The 18,375-nt window shown below is 40.1% G+C and overlaps 1 protein-coding gene across 5 annotated transcripts in view; it reads left to right on the forward strand.

Annotated features, from left to right (window-relative positions):
- Egfr (epidermal growth factor receptor) overlaps positions 1-18,375 on the forward strand; it is a 176,319-nt gene that overhangs the window by 129,110 nt on the left and 28,834 nt on the right. For 4 of the 5 annotated variants that reach the window (XM_072022567.1, XM_072022549.1, XM_072022559.1 and 1 more), the window contains exon 2: positions 14,906-15,237. The exons of the other annotated variant lie outside the window; for it this stretch is intronic. In XM_072022567.1, coding sequence (XP_071878668.1) covers positions 15,105-15,237 — 133 coding nt within the window. In that variant the 5' untranslated portion in view covers positions 14,906-15,104. The remainder of the gene's footprint in view (positions 1-14,905; positions 15,238-18,375) is intronic. 5 annotated transcript variants of the gene reach the window in all.

The following is an 18,375-nucleotide window of genomic DNA, read 5'->3' on the forward strand; positions in this document are numbered from 1 at the left end:
ATATGGATTCGTTATCCTGTACTGTCGTGTTAGGTATCGCGTCAAAATTTGCGAGTTCGGTCGCGGTACTGTCAACCGACACTTTTTCCAGCATCTCCTTTCTGTCTTTGATCTTCTTTTTGTGCGCGATCATCACCCTGTCCAACCAATAGGCACGCTCCTGCACCGACTGCAACATCCATTTGCTGCTCGAATCCGCCTTCTCGGTGATTCGTTGCAGATCCTTTATTATTTCGTCCATTTTCATTAACCAATTGTTTCGCTCCCGCGTTTTCGCCTCGTTTTTCTCGATTTCGGTTAAGCTTTGACTTCCACTAACGTTTTCACTCGCGTTGTTCGATGCAATCAGGCTTGGTTTTTTATTTGCGTCCTCGTCCCTCATTACAACCATGGGAACTTGATTGAACTTCATGGACATGTTACGTTTAGATATTTGAGTACCACCGTAGTTATCAACGCCAAGATTCATCGCGTTGCTATATTTTTCTATCATTGACGCGTACGACAGAGACTTGTGAAGCTCGTTGCTGTGTCTTGCCGTGATGTCTCGATTCCTGTCATCGTATCGAAAATGAAAACGCGTCGCACACGATGCGTTACTGAATTTAGCGTCTTGGCTGAAGGCATTTAGACCAACGTCCGAGATGTTCGTATTCCTAGTTTCTTTACGTTTGTTATTCCATTTTAAAGAGACTAAGGATGCGGTGCTAAACGGACTTCTATGGATCCCATTGATCATAACCGAACTCAGATTGTCCCTCAGTATCTCTGAACTACACGAACCGTACATTGTATCGTTGTAGCTGGCTATCATCTGCGCGTACGGACGAGGTTCTCTCTGAATCGATCCTTTAATTTCTTTCGAAACATCCAAACGATTTGCCTTTTTCGTCAAATCTATGTGTTCCCCAACGTTGCGTAGTTTACAACCACTGGACGGCCTTTTCACTTGAGACGCCGAGAATAGTGGTTTTCGAATACATATTTCTGAAGAAACTGCCCCCAGCGAAATCTTTTTGTCGCATTGTCGCGTCGACACCGTTCTACTGTTTGTTTGTGGGCAGTGCACGTTCCTGAAGTCGCTGATCTTTCTGGTTCGTGATAGCAAAAGCGGTGGCATCTCCAATAAACAAACATCCGACTTCTGCCTTTTGCACATATGTTTGACATCTTGTTTCAGTGTCACAGTATCTTTGAACATAATTTATTAGGAGTTAGGATAACGAAGAAGACGTTTAAACGAAGAGATATAAGAGGAAATAGAAGATCTTATTGAAAATTTTAATTATAATCGTATATCGAATGTAAATATTTTTTCGTGGACATATGAAAATTTGTATTATTGTACTTAAGAACATTCGAACATGTTTGAAAATATATTATAATATTATTAAATATATTATAATAGGGAATAATTATTCTTATGGAATCTTACTGGATGGTATCCGACGAGGGACGTTAATACCAAGTACACATTTCAAACGATTCATCGTATAGGTATATAAACCGTGTAAACTAATTTCAATATTTTAAAATTCAGAATTCAGGTAGACGATTTTATACATAAATTTTTACTCGTAATTTTGACAACGAATCGAAAAAAAGAATAAAAGTTTTTGATATGATCTTTCTACCACTCGCGATATACCATGTTGAAATGTCAATCGGGTTATACGAAAAATCCAATCAAACAAAGGAATTTACATCTCGATTTTATTCGTCGAATCGCTTCAAGCGGTGAATTGATTAATGAATTATGTATACATTCATATTTCGTTAGTAAAATATTGTAGAGATATTCCTGCAATCTTTACGCGGGACAGCAGTTATATAATATTTTCAAATATAAAATAACACTTTCGAACAATATTTTTCAACCATTTTCAAACGAACTTCGAAGATAATTGCTCTTTCGTAGAAATTAAAAATATTTCGATCAGAAAACACACTGTCCCTTTGACATAAAAAATATTTTAATTAAAAACTGCACGATACTCGTCCATACTAATCCTTCGACTTTCGATCGTAATTTTAAGTACTCGTACGAGCTTTTTTAAGTATTCGCGAAGATGGAGCATGCTGGCGATGCCTTTGTGTCACTGTACGCCGTAAGTAAACTTCGAAAAATGGTACTGACGGCACTTTCAACTCGACGAAGGCTCGCGCGGTTAGATCGCAGGATAAGGATTTTCAGGATCGCTGCCGGCGTTAAAGTCACGCCGGCATCTTCGACGTGGCACAATGCAACGAATCGAAGTCCCCCCTATCTTCGCGATCTTTCCTCCTCTTTTTTCTTTTCGTCGATGCTACGTAATCCATGATACGAATCGCGAAGAACGGTTGAAAACAATTGGAGCAATACATTGATTTTATATCGATTTGAAGATGTTTCCATCTTAACATATTTTTTCTAGGAAGAGAAAACTAGAGAAAAATATTACGTATTTGGAAGAATTTGATATTTGCACAATTAAATTATCTAATATTTATTTTGCATATAATTGTATAATGATCTAGCGTAGGGAAAAATGTAGTTGTGTATCTACAGTTACACAAATAAATACAATTGTGTATACTAAAATACTTGGATTACGTGCAGGGGTGACATTGCAAATTTCTCTGACTCCTGCCAAAGATGAAGATGTTTCCATCTTAACATATTTTTTCTAGGAAGAGAAAACTAGAGAAAAATATTACGTATTTGGAAGAATTTGATATTTGCACAATTAAATTATCTAATATTTATTTTGCATATAATTGTATAATGATCTAGCGTAGGGAAAAATGTAGTTGTGTATCTACAGTTAAACAAATAAATACAATTATGTATACTAAAATACTTGGATTACGTGCAGGGGTGACATTGCAAATTTCTCTGACTCCTGCCAAAGATGAAGATGTTTCCATCTTAACATATTTTTTCTAGAAAGAGAAAACTAGAGAAAAATATTACGTATTTGGAAGAATTTGATATTTGCACAATTAAATTATCTAATATTTATTTTGCATATAATTGTATAATGATCTAGCGTAGGGAAAAATGTAGCTGTGTATCTACAGTTACACAAATAAATACAGTTGTGTATACTAAAATACTTGGATTACGTGCAGAGGTGACATTGCAAATTTCTCTGACTCCTGCCAAAGATGAAGATGTTTCCATTTTAACATATTTTTTCTAGGAAGAGAAAACTAGAGAAAAATATTACGTATTTGGAAGAATTTGATATTTGCACAATTAAATTATCTAATATTTATTTTGCATATAATTGTATAATGATCTAGCGTAGGGAAAAATGTAGTTGTGTATCTATAGTTACACAAATAAATACAATTGTGTATACTAAAATACTTGGATTACGTGCAGGGGTGACATTGCAAATTTCTCTGACTCTTGCCAAAGATGAAGATGTTTCCATCTTAACATATTTTTTCTAGGAAGAGAAAACTAGAGAAAAATATTACGTATTTGGAAGAATTTGATATTTGCACAATTAAATTATCTAATATTTATTTTGCATATAATTGTATAATGATCTAGCGTAGGGAAAAATGTAGTTGTGTATCTACAGTTACACAAATAAATACAATTGTGTATACTAAAATACTTGGATTACGTGCAGAGGTGACATTGCAAATTTCTCTGACTCCTGCCAAACAATTCGCAAGCAGGAGGACAAACTGTGACTAACGTGAACGCATTTTAGGACCGTCTGAAAGTTATCGCAAAGTCAACTGATTCACACGTCGACGTAAAAATCCGCCGTCGAGTTACATATTTACACTAGCCAGTGTAAAAATCATACGAAGAGATCTTCTCACGGATATCTCTCTTAATCCTAAATACCATCCTTTATTTTTCAAAATTGAATAGAAGTAAAACTATAATCCTCTTACGGCTCTACATATATTTTCCAATGTAACCATCAATTTGCATTCTATTTGAAAATGTCAAACGTAAGATGCACCCGGAAAGGCGAAACCACTGATTGGTTCCGCATATAATCTTACCTGCAGCGCAAACCACACGTTGATCGATCTTTCACAAAGTCCAGATGGCATTTCGACGTTGCTGATGCCATCGCTACGTTCTCAGTAATTTGTTGCGTACTATACTACATTCTCGAAAATATTAACAACATATTCTATTTTTTACGGAATTTAACGAGATTTAGAATCGATTAAGGAAAAGGAAGAGTTGATTTCTGGAAGCTATTCGGGAGAATTTACTATTTTTCTTTTTATAATTTAATTTTCCAAAGAATTATTGCGTGGTTATTTCTATCGTTCAAACATTTGTTGAACAATAACTGCCGCATTGATATATAAAATTATCGCAAAACAAATACGTCACGATGTAACGAATTCGGAATTTTTCTTTCCAGTTTCGTCAAGTTATTACTCTCGATAATTTTTGCAGCCAAGGCCCAAATATCAAATGTTGACATTTTGAAGTGTTTGCATTCCCCGTTGATAAGAACCTCTGTACAAGATCACAACGAACATCAAATTTATCGTAAATTGTTATCACTAAAATACTCCATATTGTGGCAAAACGAACTGTATGCTCGTAACAGTTCGATGTAAATAACATAACTTCGATTTAATACAAAGATTCAAGTTAAAAAGACAAATCAAATATCTAGCCTTTGCCTAAATTTCCTTGTTCACATTTAAACGCAAACTGATTCGTGTCGTAATAAATGTCTTATAATGAAAACGCGTCGTTTATTGTTTAAAATTCAGAAGATGCTTAATGACTGGTAATGACGAAATTACTGGCTCGTCAAAATTGCAAAGATGACAATCGTACGCATACGCGCGAACGTGTAGTAATTAGCATGTCTTGATAAAAATCTGTTACGAAGAGGAAGACAGTTTATATACCTCACGTGCGACGAAATAACAATAATTATTATCATTACGTTGCTTTATCACGTGCTACTTCACGAGTCGGGCAATAATTTCGGGCTACGAGTTCTTCCCTACAGGTGGTCAGAACGTTTGCTCATTTGACTAATTACCGGCCCTCGATCTGCTGTCCCTTCGTGATTCTTCACGGATCATCCCGAATTATTAACCTTCACTCTGTGGTATTTACATGACTTACTGTTATGTACAGAACATTCTTCTTATACCGTTAATTAATATCGCTGAAAATGAAACACTACGCGTGTATTCTTCTTCTTTCTTTATATCTTATTCCTTGATAAGACAATACACAAAATTGTTTCGAACAACAGAAGACAAAGTACCTAAATTCTTACAATTAGATACTTTGACCGTTAGATCGCGATAATAAAATAAAAATTCAGACTCTGAGAGAGATTAACGACAACAGTGAACGATGTAGCATCGAATAAAAGAAAAAAATTATTAGATAAACTAAATTGATTTTTACAGTACAGTAATTTAATCTTCAATCACGAGTGGATTCCTTGATTAAGGCTTAGAGAGAATTCGTCAAAGCTTCCGAAACGTCGTTTACGAAGGAAGCTTCGCGTGTCGATCAGCTATTATGGCACATTGGGAACAGGATCGAAACTGGCGGTCGAAGGTGCCGGGTCGGTTTCGCGAGCGGTGATTCTTGGAAATTCGAAAGTCTTCCAGCGAGATTGACCGGTTCTCGGGGAGATTCGCGGTGGCAGATACGTGCAACACGAAAGGCCACGGCGTTGCTTCGCCGTGAACGGGCAAAGTCACGATCTGGAGCTGCACGAGGTGCAGAGGTCGAACAGCGAGGAGCAACTCACTTCGTGCCTTGAAATTCTATCGTGCTGCATGGTCAGAGAGAACCAACCGGCGCAGCCTCTCCTCAAGACGAACGAGGCTGATCGTGAGCGGCGATCCACGAGAAGGTTTTCAGTGTTTTCTTTTCTTTATTTTCGTCGCTTTCCTTCGGCTACCTCGTGCCCAGCTCGATCTACTGAAAACCATCACGAAGTCACGAACATTATTAGCAAGTTGCGGAGTCGACCCAGCCGCAAACCGGACCATTTCGCAAATAAGAAGCTTACGACGATTTAACGAACGTTTCACCGTTTCCACGAGCCGCGTTTTGCTTTCCGTATAGACACGGATCCCTGCGGCTGCTAATTATACCCGACAATTTGCGTAACACGTGAATGTATAAAACCGATAAGATCAAACGGCGGAGTTTTGTATCGGAAATCGTAGTAGAAACTGGTCGAAAGACGTCGAATATTGAGATCCCATTAAAAACATGGATTTCAAACTTCGTGTTTTCTTTAGTGGATCATAATCAAACGCCGTTTAGATTCTACAATTTAATTTCAACAGCTAATCTAAACGTGATGCATATTTAAATTAGAAGCGTTTAGAAGAGACTCGCTAATCAAGTTCTTATTACCGGTACTTTTTCAAATATCAGGTTTAAGTAATAATCGATGGTACTCTAATATTCAGTGTTAAATATACAGTGACAAATTCGTACATGATTTGATCATACTTTAAAGTAGCTTCTCTCTTCCGCATCGATCAGCATGGTGCATGTACAAACCAACCAAAATTCCTCTTCCAAATCTTCCAAAGATAATTCCTTCAGCCGCAAATTTGAATCTCGTTTCGCGCTAGGTTTCTATGCAAATTACGATCTTGCGTTAGATTCAAATATCGAAATTCCTACGTTATTATCAGCATGTTAAACTGCCGATCGAAAAATATCCGATAGCAGCATGAGTCACGGCAATCTCGATTTAACATAAATTGCATAACGCGCAATTGCTCCGTCGGGATTTGCATCGAAAGGGAAAATGGCCCAACGGTCTGACGATGGATCGCGATAGAAGGGGGAGGGTCGTGGGTCCGGTCGGGGTTCGCCTTTACGGCGTCTGATCATACAATCCCTGGCTACGAGAGCCGTAGAAGATAAAATGTTGAGCCATATACGGCCCAGTGGGAAAGTGAACCGGCGCTGGGACCACAGCGGTTCGCTCTCAGTTGGTTAAGCAGAGGCCGTTTTTGCCGGGACAACACAGGCCGACGGCGGCAACTGTGCCGTGTTCTAAATCAAAGCTCGTTCGCGAGCAGATACCACGAAAGACGTGTAGAGAAAAGAAAGAGAAAGAGGTAAAAGGGTTCTGTGTGATGGGGCCAGTCGAGCTACGGGGGAGGTGGAGACGGTACCTTGGAACGTATCTCAGATTGGGCATCCTCGAGATACCTTAACGTATCCTCTCGTTGGTCCGAATGCATCGAAATCGCGCTCACGTCCGGCTTTACCGTTACATCGCGTTTATTCCTCCTCTTTTTCTTCGTGCACGATACTGCTCCCCTCGTCCGCCTCCCTGTTTGTCTTCTTCCTCCCCTTTTTCCCAGCCCGAGTCTTTATTCTTCTTCATCATCTTCGTCGCCGTCTGTTATTCGCCTCTCCTTAATTTTTTCCGACCGTTCTTCTGGCCCGCGTGCTCCCTCTTCTTCGGTCAATTATCGCTGAGTCTCGGAGCTTGATTGACGATCGATTCGACTCCCTTTGACCGGCACAATCCATTTCGTCGCACACCTGGGTGGGGTTCCCGCGTGTCGCGTTTCGGCCTGCCGCCACTCTCTCTCTCTCTCTCTCTCTCTCTCTCTCTCTCTCTCTCTCTCTCTCTCTCTCTCTCTCTCTCTCCTGCCGTCTCCTCTTCCAGGACTATTCCAAGATCTCGTAGGACTCGATTCTTCTCCCGTTGTTCCGTTTATCATAGCTCCGTAATCAGACTTCTTCCACGAAAGATAGATAACACGCGCTTGTGAGTAGTGCATGTTAAAGTAATGCTGACGAAAGGGCTGACAGCAAAATGTGGCGGAGAGGAAAAGGGGAATTATACCGTTAGCTCTGGCACGTACAGTTTACGGAGAGATTCTAACGCGGTAGAAGTTGCTGCCATATTTCATCCGGCACTTTTCTACCTTTTCTCTTTGTTTTCTCCGCACGAGAGCTGACTCTCCCCCAACGACGTGTGTCCTGCGCGATCCCTCGTTACGATAAATCATGCACGCGATATGCTCACGAAGAAATATTACACGCGGGTAAATAACGTTAATTTATGTTAATCGCTCGGCCGTACTTCACGCTCGTTTATTGCCACGACTGGCGCCGCAAACCCTGTCCGCTCGACGTTTCGACAAACGTCACGGTGCACCCTCGGGATTCCACTCTCTCGATCCATTAACAACGATCCACAGACGACGAAATCGGTGCGCGGAATTTTTTGCGATAATCGAGGTAACCGTGTCACCGACCTAACCAGCAGCCCGATATATTGGATACTCAAGGTCACTTTTAAACATTTCCAAACAGGCTTTTACAAACAGTCAAGTTGATTGAATTTTTACAGACGTATAAACGTTAATATTATAATATTATAAATTTTTACAGACGTACGATGTCGAATAGACATTGATGCCTTAAGATCAGGATTTATCATAATTGAGAGAAAAATGGGTAATTTTACCATTCCTTTGTTCGTATAAATAAGAGAAAGTTTAAAATAGATATGATATAACACGATAGCACAAAAACGGAAATAACTTCTGAAAGAAATGCTGAAAAGCTCGCGATTTATATTGTTAGAAAACTTCCAATATCCACCCCAAAATTCATTCTATAAAAAATTTAACAAGAAGTTTCAACCATTTCAACTCACTTTCATCATAGTCCTTCACTCGCATCTTCCAATTCACGGAACGCCAATTTAACAAACAATTCCTATCAACATCCACGTATTTTACGCGACAAACATCGCAATACCGTGACTTTGATCGCGTTTCCTGGTTGATCGCGAGCTCCTCGGATGGCTGTTGTTCACTGGGTACAGCCCCCGCAACCATTGTCGTACAGACGTTACACAGCGTGGAGGACAGTGGATCGAGAGGACCAAGGGAGAGAAAGCGAGTGTCGAAGCCTTCACCCGCATACAAATTGATCCTTTTTGCCGGTGCTGCGTCGCGTCTGGGGCGGCAGCTAACGTGTCCGGTGTGGCTGGCCACCGAAAAACCGGCCTGGACACGGGTACAAGGGGGTTTGTCGCGTTTTGTGGAAACAATCAGCAGGTTGTCGCGAAACAAGGATATGAATGCATAAGCAGCGCAGTTAACACGGTTGCTCGCCGTGTTCCCCAGCCCTTTTTTTGCCACGATTTCTCCCTCAAAAGATGCCGCTTTTATGCTCTCGGCAGGGCTGCCTCTCGCAGGAGAGGGAAGAAAGACGAGGGACAAGGTCCAGACTTTAGATAAAGCAGGATGCCGGAGGCCCGAGGAACAGCCTCGAGAAACATAGGTGGACGACTTGCGTCGATAAATACAACCGACGTTGTCCGTATGCCGGACTCTGGTCTACCTCGATTCTTCTTTCCTTTTTTCTTTCTTTCCTTCTCTTTTTCTTCTTCTTTTTGTCTTCCTTCCTTTCTTTTCTTTTCTTACGCTCGTCGTCATTTTGCGAACTCTGCTCCGGCATTCGCGGCACCGCGTTCGACTAAGCTTCTCTTGGCATTCTTCCCTCCGTGGTTCGCCACTTGAAGAAAATTCCAAAGTTTTTATTCGTAAAACACACGACTTCCTTCCTTCTTCTCTGCCAAGCCTTCAGAAGCGTATTTTCGTCGCCTACGCCCTTTCCAGCTTATCGTCGTTTATTATCGAGCCAAGCGACGCGCGACAGCTTGCATCCATTTGTCAATAGCGCTGATTCTGATCCATACTTTCGAGAGAGTCGATACGGAGACTCGATTTTGCAATTTGCTCGCTGATATTAGGTGGCTACATATATTCTGTCCATCTTACAACGTCCATCTATGCCTTGCATTGTGCTTTCTCTATAAAAATCTTTGAATTTATCGTCGAAACAAGAAATTGTTGAATTTTTCACGATCTCAGTATCATTTAATCTTTTGTTCGAATCGAAAGCATTTGATTCTTATCTCCTTTAAAGCCGTGCTAGCGTGATTTATATCAACGTATACAGCGTTCTTATCACAGAACTGCAATCAGAATTCGTACAATAACCTAATATATAAAAAAAAAAAAACAAGTTTGGAATTGAAATTGCGAAACGAAATTGAAGTTTATCTGAGAACGACGAGGAGTCAATTTCTTCGATGAGAAATTCCGCGGTGAAATATTGCAGGAACTCAAGGTTTATTTATCTTACGATATCTTTATTTTGGCAAGTCTGCGAACCACACCACACCTCTTAATCTCTCCTCGTTGATATTAATAAAACGACTGTACTGGATGACACTAGTTTGCAAACAGTCGACACCACGATGTATCGCGAATCTGACAGACTGCGACGTTCGTCAACGTTTCATTTATTTTGCCTTCGCGACACGACGAATTAAAACACTTTGAAATATTTGTAATTTAATACACTCTACGCCGATAATTATCCCAAAAGAGCCATTACGTTTTAAGATAATAAACCATTATTTTATTCTGAAATAAATTATGAAAATATGTTTTGTCAATTTGTATAGGCTGTCACTAATTTTAGCTCCTTGTTAATCATTGTCAACTATTGATCTATAAAACTCATTAATTTACGTTGCGTGATACGGTATATTTGCTTTTGATAGCCAACAAGGTTTAATGTTCTTTTCTATCTTGAAAGATATCAGGAGCGTGTTTCGCGCAACCTTCTGCAGTAACCAGTTAAACCGCCTCGTTAACCAAGCAATTTCTCGCGCACAGAACAGAAATATCAAAATTCGGGACGTGTATATCAAAGCTTTTTCTCTTTCGAGTAATTACAAGAGAAAGGCCCGCGATATCGTGATACACGACCATGACGACAACGTGCATTTCCATTTGCCTGGCTCAACGTATATACCAGCGGAATCGAGACTCTGAGGACAAACGAACGAGACCATAGGCGACACACCCCGTTGATTAGTCACCGTGGCAAGGATCGACGTGTCAATTCGGTCGATACAACAATGACAAATGCATTTTGCTCGATTTCATCGAGAAAAATTTTGCTCAGTCGATTCTGTCGATGTCAACGGATGATAATGGCGATCAGAATGGATCGAATGGAGCAACGCTGAATTTTATTCCAACAGGAGATAACAAATAACCAACGTTAATTATGTCCGAGTGGAAACTTTACGACTTCTTTCTTCTAAACGATACGCGAAAGTGTGTTTCTGCATAGTTACTGGGTTATGTACATATGTTATGCGTGTTCGCCATTGTGTACAAACAATCGAAGAACGTAACTTGAAACATTAAACAAACGATCGGAAAATATAAACAAATAGTCCGATAAGCAAACAAATCGATGTATAAAGTCGGTGATACGAATAAACAAGTGGAAAAAGTAAACAGTCGACTTGAAGATATAAATACAGAAATTGTAATCAAATAGAGAGGAGCAGATAAACAAACCAGAAATGTAAATAATAAATTGAATTGTTGCATAAGTATGAAACGACTTTGACGATCTTTCAATACACAACAATCTTTAAAGAATCTTTTTCAAATAAATCTAAGTAGAAGATATCTAATCATATTCTTCGTAAATAACAAAGTGATAATTGACTGATAAACAGTTTTATAATTATAAATAAAATGTAATTGTAAAATGTCTTGTACGCTATTGAAAGATTAAAATACGCGCAAACTGGATGCATGGCCGAAATTGCAAGTATGAATCACCGGAATACTGATCGTCTACGAGCATAATTGCGAAACTTTCTCTTCCTTCTCTCGACTTAGTCAAAAAAAAAACTCGTCGTTACAAATACGCATTATCCTGCATCTTGTTCACCAGCAAGTTTCTAACTCTCGTTGCTAATGAAACGATCCAACTTGTATATAGTACGTGAAGTGTAACCCTTTCGACGTAGCCAATAAGAACAAGAACACCTCGGATTTCTACTTCAGTTTCTGAATAGCCCTAAACGAAGGAGGTGCCCTAAAAAGGGACCAACGAGTCTATCCAATAAGCCCTGCATTCAGTTGGAAAGTTTCTGAAAGAGGTGCAAACAATGGTACGTGGCGCTGTATAATGGCACCGAAACAGTCGAGGTTCAACGAACGATCAATCAAAATGCGCTCGAACTCATTAACAATCGGGACAAAACGTGCAATTAGCCGCTAATAACGTGTCCGACTATTAACCAGAGTTACCCTGTCAACCGGAACGCACAGACAAAACCGGTTCGTTTCTCGTGATTTGTTCGCACGATTTTTGACAAAATGAGCACGCATTGGCAAATCGAACAGTATCGCCGTGAACGTGGTGAGAAAACATTTTAAAAAAAGGTCACGCAGATCTTGTTACAGTATTAATCCAATGGACGTGTACAGGAGTTCTTAATCCTTTCTCGATGTGACGTACTGTGGCGGTTATTTCGAAATGATTCTACGAGGTCACAGTAACGTTCTATGCGAAGGCTGATAAGCTTGTTTGATATAAAAAAAAAAAAAAAAAAAAAAAAACAGTTTCGGAGAAATATCTTAAAATAAGAGGGAATAACATTGTTAATGAGAAACATGGTTTCGTAAGGACGAAACTGGCACAGGACTTAATAGATCTTGAAAGCTAGGCGATCGCAGATGTCTGATCGATACGATCCGCTTTCACGAGCCTATGAGTAAGGTTTCTAGGAGAGTATTGCTCGATAAACGACTATTCTACTTTGTAACTGCAAACAATTTATAACCTTCCATCGCTATTGTTGCGTATATTGAAATAGAAGAAATAAAATTGAATACGACAAATATTCGAGAAGTAAACGTCCTTGGTCTATGAAATTGATCGAACTCCTTCACAGTATAACACAAATATAGTACAGCAAATTTCACATCTCCAATGTTGTATTTAAATTTTTCTACACCTATGGAAGATTTAATGATGCAAGAGTGCATAGAATATACAAAATACGCAAGAATACATCATAATCATAATTAGTGATATTCGTATTACTAATTTCCATCTGTAATCTGCTTACTGTGCTGTCAGAGGATCGTTTAACTGTCGCGTACTTATCAAGAATACCAATACGGATAGGTAGTACAACGATCTAGATCCTGAACCAGGATTTTCAGTTGGCTCCCGGATGACCCTGATGAATTTAAATATTCACGCTAGTTTAACCAAACGTGTCTCGAGCCCTCAGCTTCGAAGACGTCCCACGTCTTTCTCACCGGCAGACAGCCTGGTACCACGACGACAGTCGCTTCTATGGGCGAGAGGGACAAGGATGGGAACCTAGTTAGAAAGGGGAGAGCCGAGTGAAAGAAGCTCGTGCAAGAAACGAAGAGCAAGGGAATAAGCGAAGACGAAGCGCGCGGAATGCTCGACAATCACGATCGACACGATCGAACGGCCGCTCATCGACTTCGAGATTGAACGACTGAACCGTAGTCGGGCAGCGGAGGATCGTAATTAATAGAAGAGCGACAGAAAGGGGTGAGAGTGACCAAGACGAGACTGGTGGTAATCAGGCTGCTACTTGGAAGGGAGGACTCGACGAAACCCTAGTCGACGTCATTTGTTTAAGTTGATCGTTGGCCGTCACGGCCGAATAAGGCAACCCGTGTTCGCCACTCTGCGGGGAGTGCGAAAGAACAAAGAAGGAGCCGTGAGAGGGCCTCCGGGATAAGATCGTGTCACGGCCAGGAGGAAGATGAAGAAAGAGAGAAATAAAGGGAGAGAAAAGGGCGAGGGAAGAGCAGACACCTGCTGTTCGTTGCATTGTCTCTCTTTTCTCTCGTCTTCTGCTCTCCTTGTCCTCTATTCTTCATCCTTCTTCCTCTTCGTCACGTTCTCGTTTCTTCTTCTTGCTCTTCTTCTTCTTCTTCTTTCGATCTGTTCGAAACAATCCACGAGACCTTTGGCGAGGAAGGGAAAGAAGGCGAGCCCTTTGGCCGAGGCGACGACAAAACAATTGCCGGCGTAAAAGGCGAATAGACGTTTTTTCGCGATCGGTGTGCTCTATTTCCAAATCGAGATACGCTGCCCGAGTATGGGAATCGATGCTGATCATACGGTGTCCCGGGAAGCTGAATACTCTCGGGAAAAATCACGCGAATATGTCGCGTCAAACAATGTGCCGATTCGTTCGAGTGTCTTGGGCTTGATTCATTTAAATATTACCTAACGACTCTAAGTTCTAGTCAAACATGTAAAGATGTATTTAGGTTCAAGATGAAAATCGTTGTATGGAGGACGATTAAACGTGTTGGTTATATAGCGATGAAACGAGTTGATACTTAGTGTAGTCAATATATTTAAAACTGTTCGCAGTACAGAGTTAGTCGTCGTTCGCTAAGTGTTGCTTGATATGCGTATACAAGGTAGTGCGTACGTTCGCTCGATATAAAAACGATCTATAATAACCAACTCATTGTCTTTACGATCGTGTTTGTTTATTTATACTGGTCGGGGGAGTACCGAAAAGTTTAAATTCGATTTCGGTTGACCATTGCGCGTAGCGGCTATATAGTCTTGTCCGGAGTTTGTTTATTATTACATTTCGTATATCATAACGGTGTTAATACTCCCAGGCAAAACAACAACATGATTCGCATTGTCCTATGACTCTTGTGCCGCTACAGTTGATACTATAAATATTCTATTATTATCATTTCTCTATCATTTCTCCAACGAAGGGTGGTTCACTGTTATCAAGCGTTAAACATTTTAGCAAAGAGCCAAATGAGAAGACTTTTCACTCTCGTGTGACAACGCGTGATTTTGAATAAACGTACTAAAAATAATAAAACCGCGATATCTGGCTAAATTTCTACCAAAAACACTAAACTTGATACGATAGCAAACATTAAAAAGTTATTATATTCTTAAATAAAGAAATCACAAATTCGAGATATGATAACCCCGTGAATTTTTCTGAATAGGATGTAGAATTTCGAAAACTTTAATGATGAATTATTCGTATTACAGACGTGAAACGGTCCCGTGACACAAACCATGCAAGTAACACGGTGAAGCGACAGCGATGGCAGCAGCGGAAACGCTTCTTCGAGACTCTTCCGATATTCTCCTTGTTCGTGACAGTCGAAGAGAGCACGAAGAAGTGGGAATCATTGTCGAGATCACCTTGGCAAGGTCCATGGGTTCGTAAAGGGCATGAAAGCTCATCATGTTTGAATACCGACACGGGCCACGAACGCTGTCGACCTGCAACCTCCTCGGCGTGACTTTTCTTCTACTGATCGTCGCCGATAGCTACAATGTGTCAGCGGATCTCAGCTCCGAATTTGTCAAAGGAAAAAGTGAGTTGTCCTTTTCCGAAACATCGCCTAAAATAATTGCGATTTTCATGTTACTGGTATAAAAAAGTTATTTTTTATATATATACTAATTTTAACGAAATTTAAATGTCAAGTAACGTAATACTGACTGCGATGGTACGAAAGTAATTTGTATAAATATGCAACTAATTTGATATTAGTTACTAGCTATAGCTATGTTTTTTCGTGTTTTAAATTTTTGACATTTGTAGTAAAAAGTAAATTCGTGTAAATAAATTATAGACAAAAAACCGATAACGTTCGAATAAAATTTAGCGATCTAAAAGTTGCAAATATGTGCAAAGAAAATATGTTTACAGAATCGTAACAGTAGAATTGAAATAGACGATACGAAACACAGTGCAGTTTGGAAATAATTTATACAAAGTGCTTTCATCGTTCCATGAAAATGAAATATCCTCTAACTCTCCCAAAGTTACGTTACTCGACCTTTTTAAAGTATTCATAACCGAAAAATTAGAAAATCCTCGAACGAGCACTTTTCTCAGAAAATGTCTCGTTCTTAAATATTTTTAATCTTTCGGCTATATTCGTACAAGACGCATTAGAACCACTACGAACGTCAAATATTAGCCTGGGAACATCGATCGTACCGTTCAACCAGCACGAACCAGTACGAAGACACGCGTACACCGCGTTACGATACCTTTCAGATTGAATCCTAATGGAGAACTCTTCCTGGTCGCGTGTACATCATTGAGGCCGCCTAGAAAAGTAGAAAGTAAAGTTGCGCCAGGTTTTACGACCGCGTGGGTGGCTGCTCGATCGGTCGAAGGGTTCCTTTTACTCGAAGTACCTGGAAAGTACCGTTCTTCCCACTCGAGCAGAAGGAAACTCTTTAAATCCCGCCTCGTTCTAGCACCAGCTCCGCTAGGAAATATTTACGCTGCTTTTGGGAACGCGCGTGTAGGTGCACCGGCGCGTGTAACAACGAGATTCCTCTTGATTCCTGGCGATGTCGATGCTTGACCCACATCGCCGTGTGCCTCCTGCTTCGTCTTGGCAAGAAGACCTTTCCCGTTTACTTTTATTACGTCCCTAGTTATTACCGGTGCACACTTTTCTGGACCACACGCGTGATCCTCTTCTCGTGATATACGACTGAACTTCAACATTGTACGCGTCAACGCGCCTTCGACTTTCAAGATGCTTTGTATATCGGAGAACGGCTCGTAGAAAGATCGTTGGCTAACGTACGAATGAAATATCTTGCTTGTCAGTGAGTTGCAATCAAAACGTGGTTCGGTAAAGTTCAAGTTGTCTCTTGCGAAGATGAAAGAGCGAGCAAGATTTTGGAGAAAGAAGCGAAGAAGCGCGAGCGTACATCCTTTATTCTATCATCGTTGTGATAGCACGCTTAAACATACGAATTTCTCTATTACATATCGTAACAAACTTGAATAGAATTCCTCTCTCAAAATACATTAACGATTAACAATATAATTATCTAGTTTATCTATCTCTTTTTAATCATCTGTAACGATACGGGCTAACGGAGCCAAAACACGCTTTCTCTACTTAACGCCGTAATTAGATAAGTGTCAGAGAATTAGCGGGTGAAAAGCAATAAATAGCGATTTCCTTCGAACGTATCGAATGCTCGAGTTAAAAAGGGGTCCATGCTCGGAACCTAAAGACGCGACTCGTCAAGCAGATAACCACCCAAGATTCCACGGTGTGCCGCAATTTCGAGAGATATCACCTAAAGTGGTCTCCATAAAGGTTTCCATTAACGTGATAAGGGGAGGTTGATACGTTCGTGGCCATTAGGGGACTGTAACCTACGTGGTGTCGCCGGTGTGCAGAGACTCTTCATGATTTTCTTCTATCATTTTTTATTTCGTCCGAGAAAATACATTCGACACGTTATTGCCGTACGATATTCGAGCGACAGGCGACATTTTTCTTCGCCAAATTATACTTCGTGCCGAGTTAATCGTTGCACTTTATCGCTGTGAGCTTTTAGCGTGAATCGCAGCTGGAAATGAAGCGCCAATTAACATGGCGCATTCGGCACGCCCGTCCTCACTGAACACTGTGGGAATACATAGATTTTACCAGGCAAATTGAAATGTTTGCAGCGACTGCAGCGATGAGTTATCACATAACTTGTCAAATTTGCCTCGTCTTATGAACCGAAAAGAGTTATTTAATCGAAGTTTCGTGTTGTTTATCGCGTGGAATTCGGAGGGTTCTTTTTTGGAATGCGGAGCCACTTTTATACCGCGTGGAAAATTATTCGGTCCTGAAGATTTATCTCAATACATCGAAGGATTGTCAAACTTTAATTTCTTTCCCGTTTATTTTATTATTTTGACATTTGAGATTTTTAGCATTTCTTATCGCATGTAAGTGTTCCGTTGAAAATAAATTTCCATGAAATTTATTTTTTTCAATGCATTTTACTTTAGTTTATCGGAGTACATTTCTTTTTATTACTAACTTTCTTCCTGTTCCTATTTGTTTTATTTTCTGCATCTTACTTTTCTGTTTCGTTAATTTTCTGACTTTTAGCAAATAGAATATCAGTACTTAGATATACTTCAATCATCGGAGTAATTGAATTTTAAAATTGCTCTTCCACGAAAGGCAGGAAACGTGGCATATTATGCGTTCCATTTGTGCCGTTCAAATAATAACGTGCTATTGCAGAAATTCACTAAACACAGGGATATTTTTCAATATCGTTATCCTCATCCCATTTAACAATTTACATTAAAATTAACAATATAACGATATATCGTCAAAAACCACATATCGAATACTTTCTCAACTCGCATCCCATATTCAGCACTAATGACATGGTTATAACGAGTACAAACGACGGACGTCGTACGGTCCTTTCCTCCCTTGTTTCCTTTCTCAGTCTCCGTGAATGCAATTTTGGAGTTAACGAAGACATCGTTTTGGACATTCGGTAAAAAGCAGTCGCGGTCACGCCGATCGGAAATAAGTTTTTGCGAAGCGGGACCGATCTCGTGCGCTTTCAGTCACGTTCGCTTTTGCATTAACGAAATTCGTGACTGGGGTTTTTTTTTTTAAGGAGGCGGTCGGTCTTTGATCAGAACGCATTAATTCTATCAGCTCGAGCCATGGCTT

Source organism: Bombus fervidus, chromosome 1 (assembly GCF_041682495.2).
Source record: "Bombus fervidus isolate BK054 chromosome 1, iyBomFerv1, whole genome shotgun sequence".
In the NCBI taxonomy this organism is placed as follows: domain Eukaryota; kingdom Metazoa; phylum Arthropoda; class Insecta; order Hymenoptera; family Apidae; genus Bombus; species Bombus fervidus.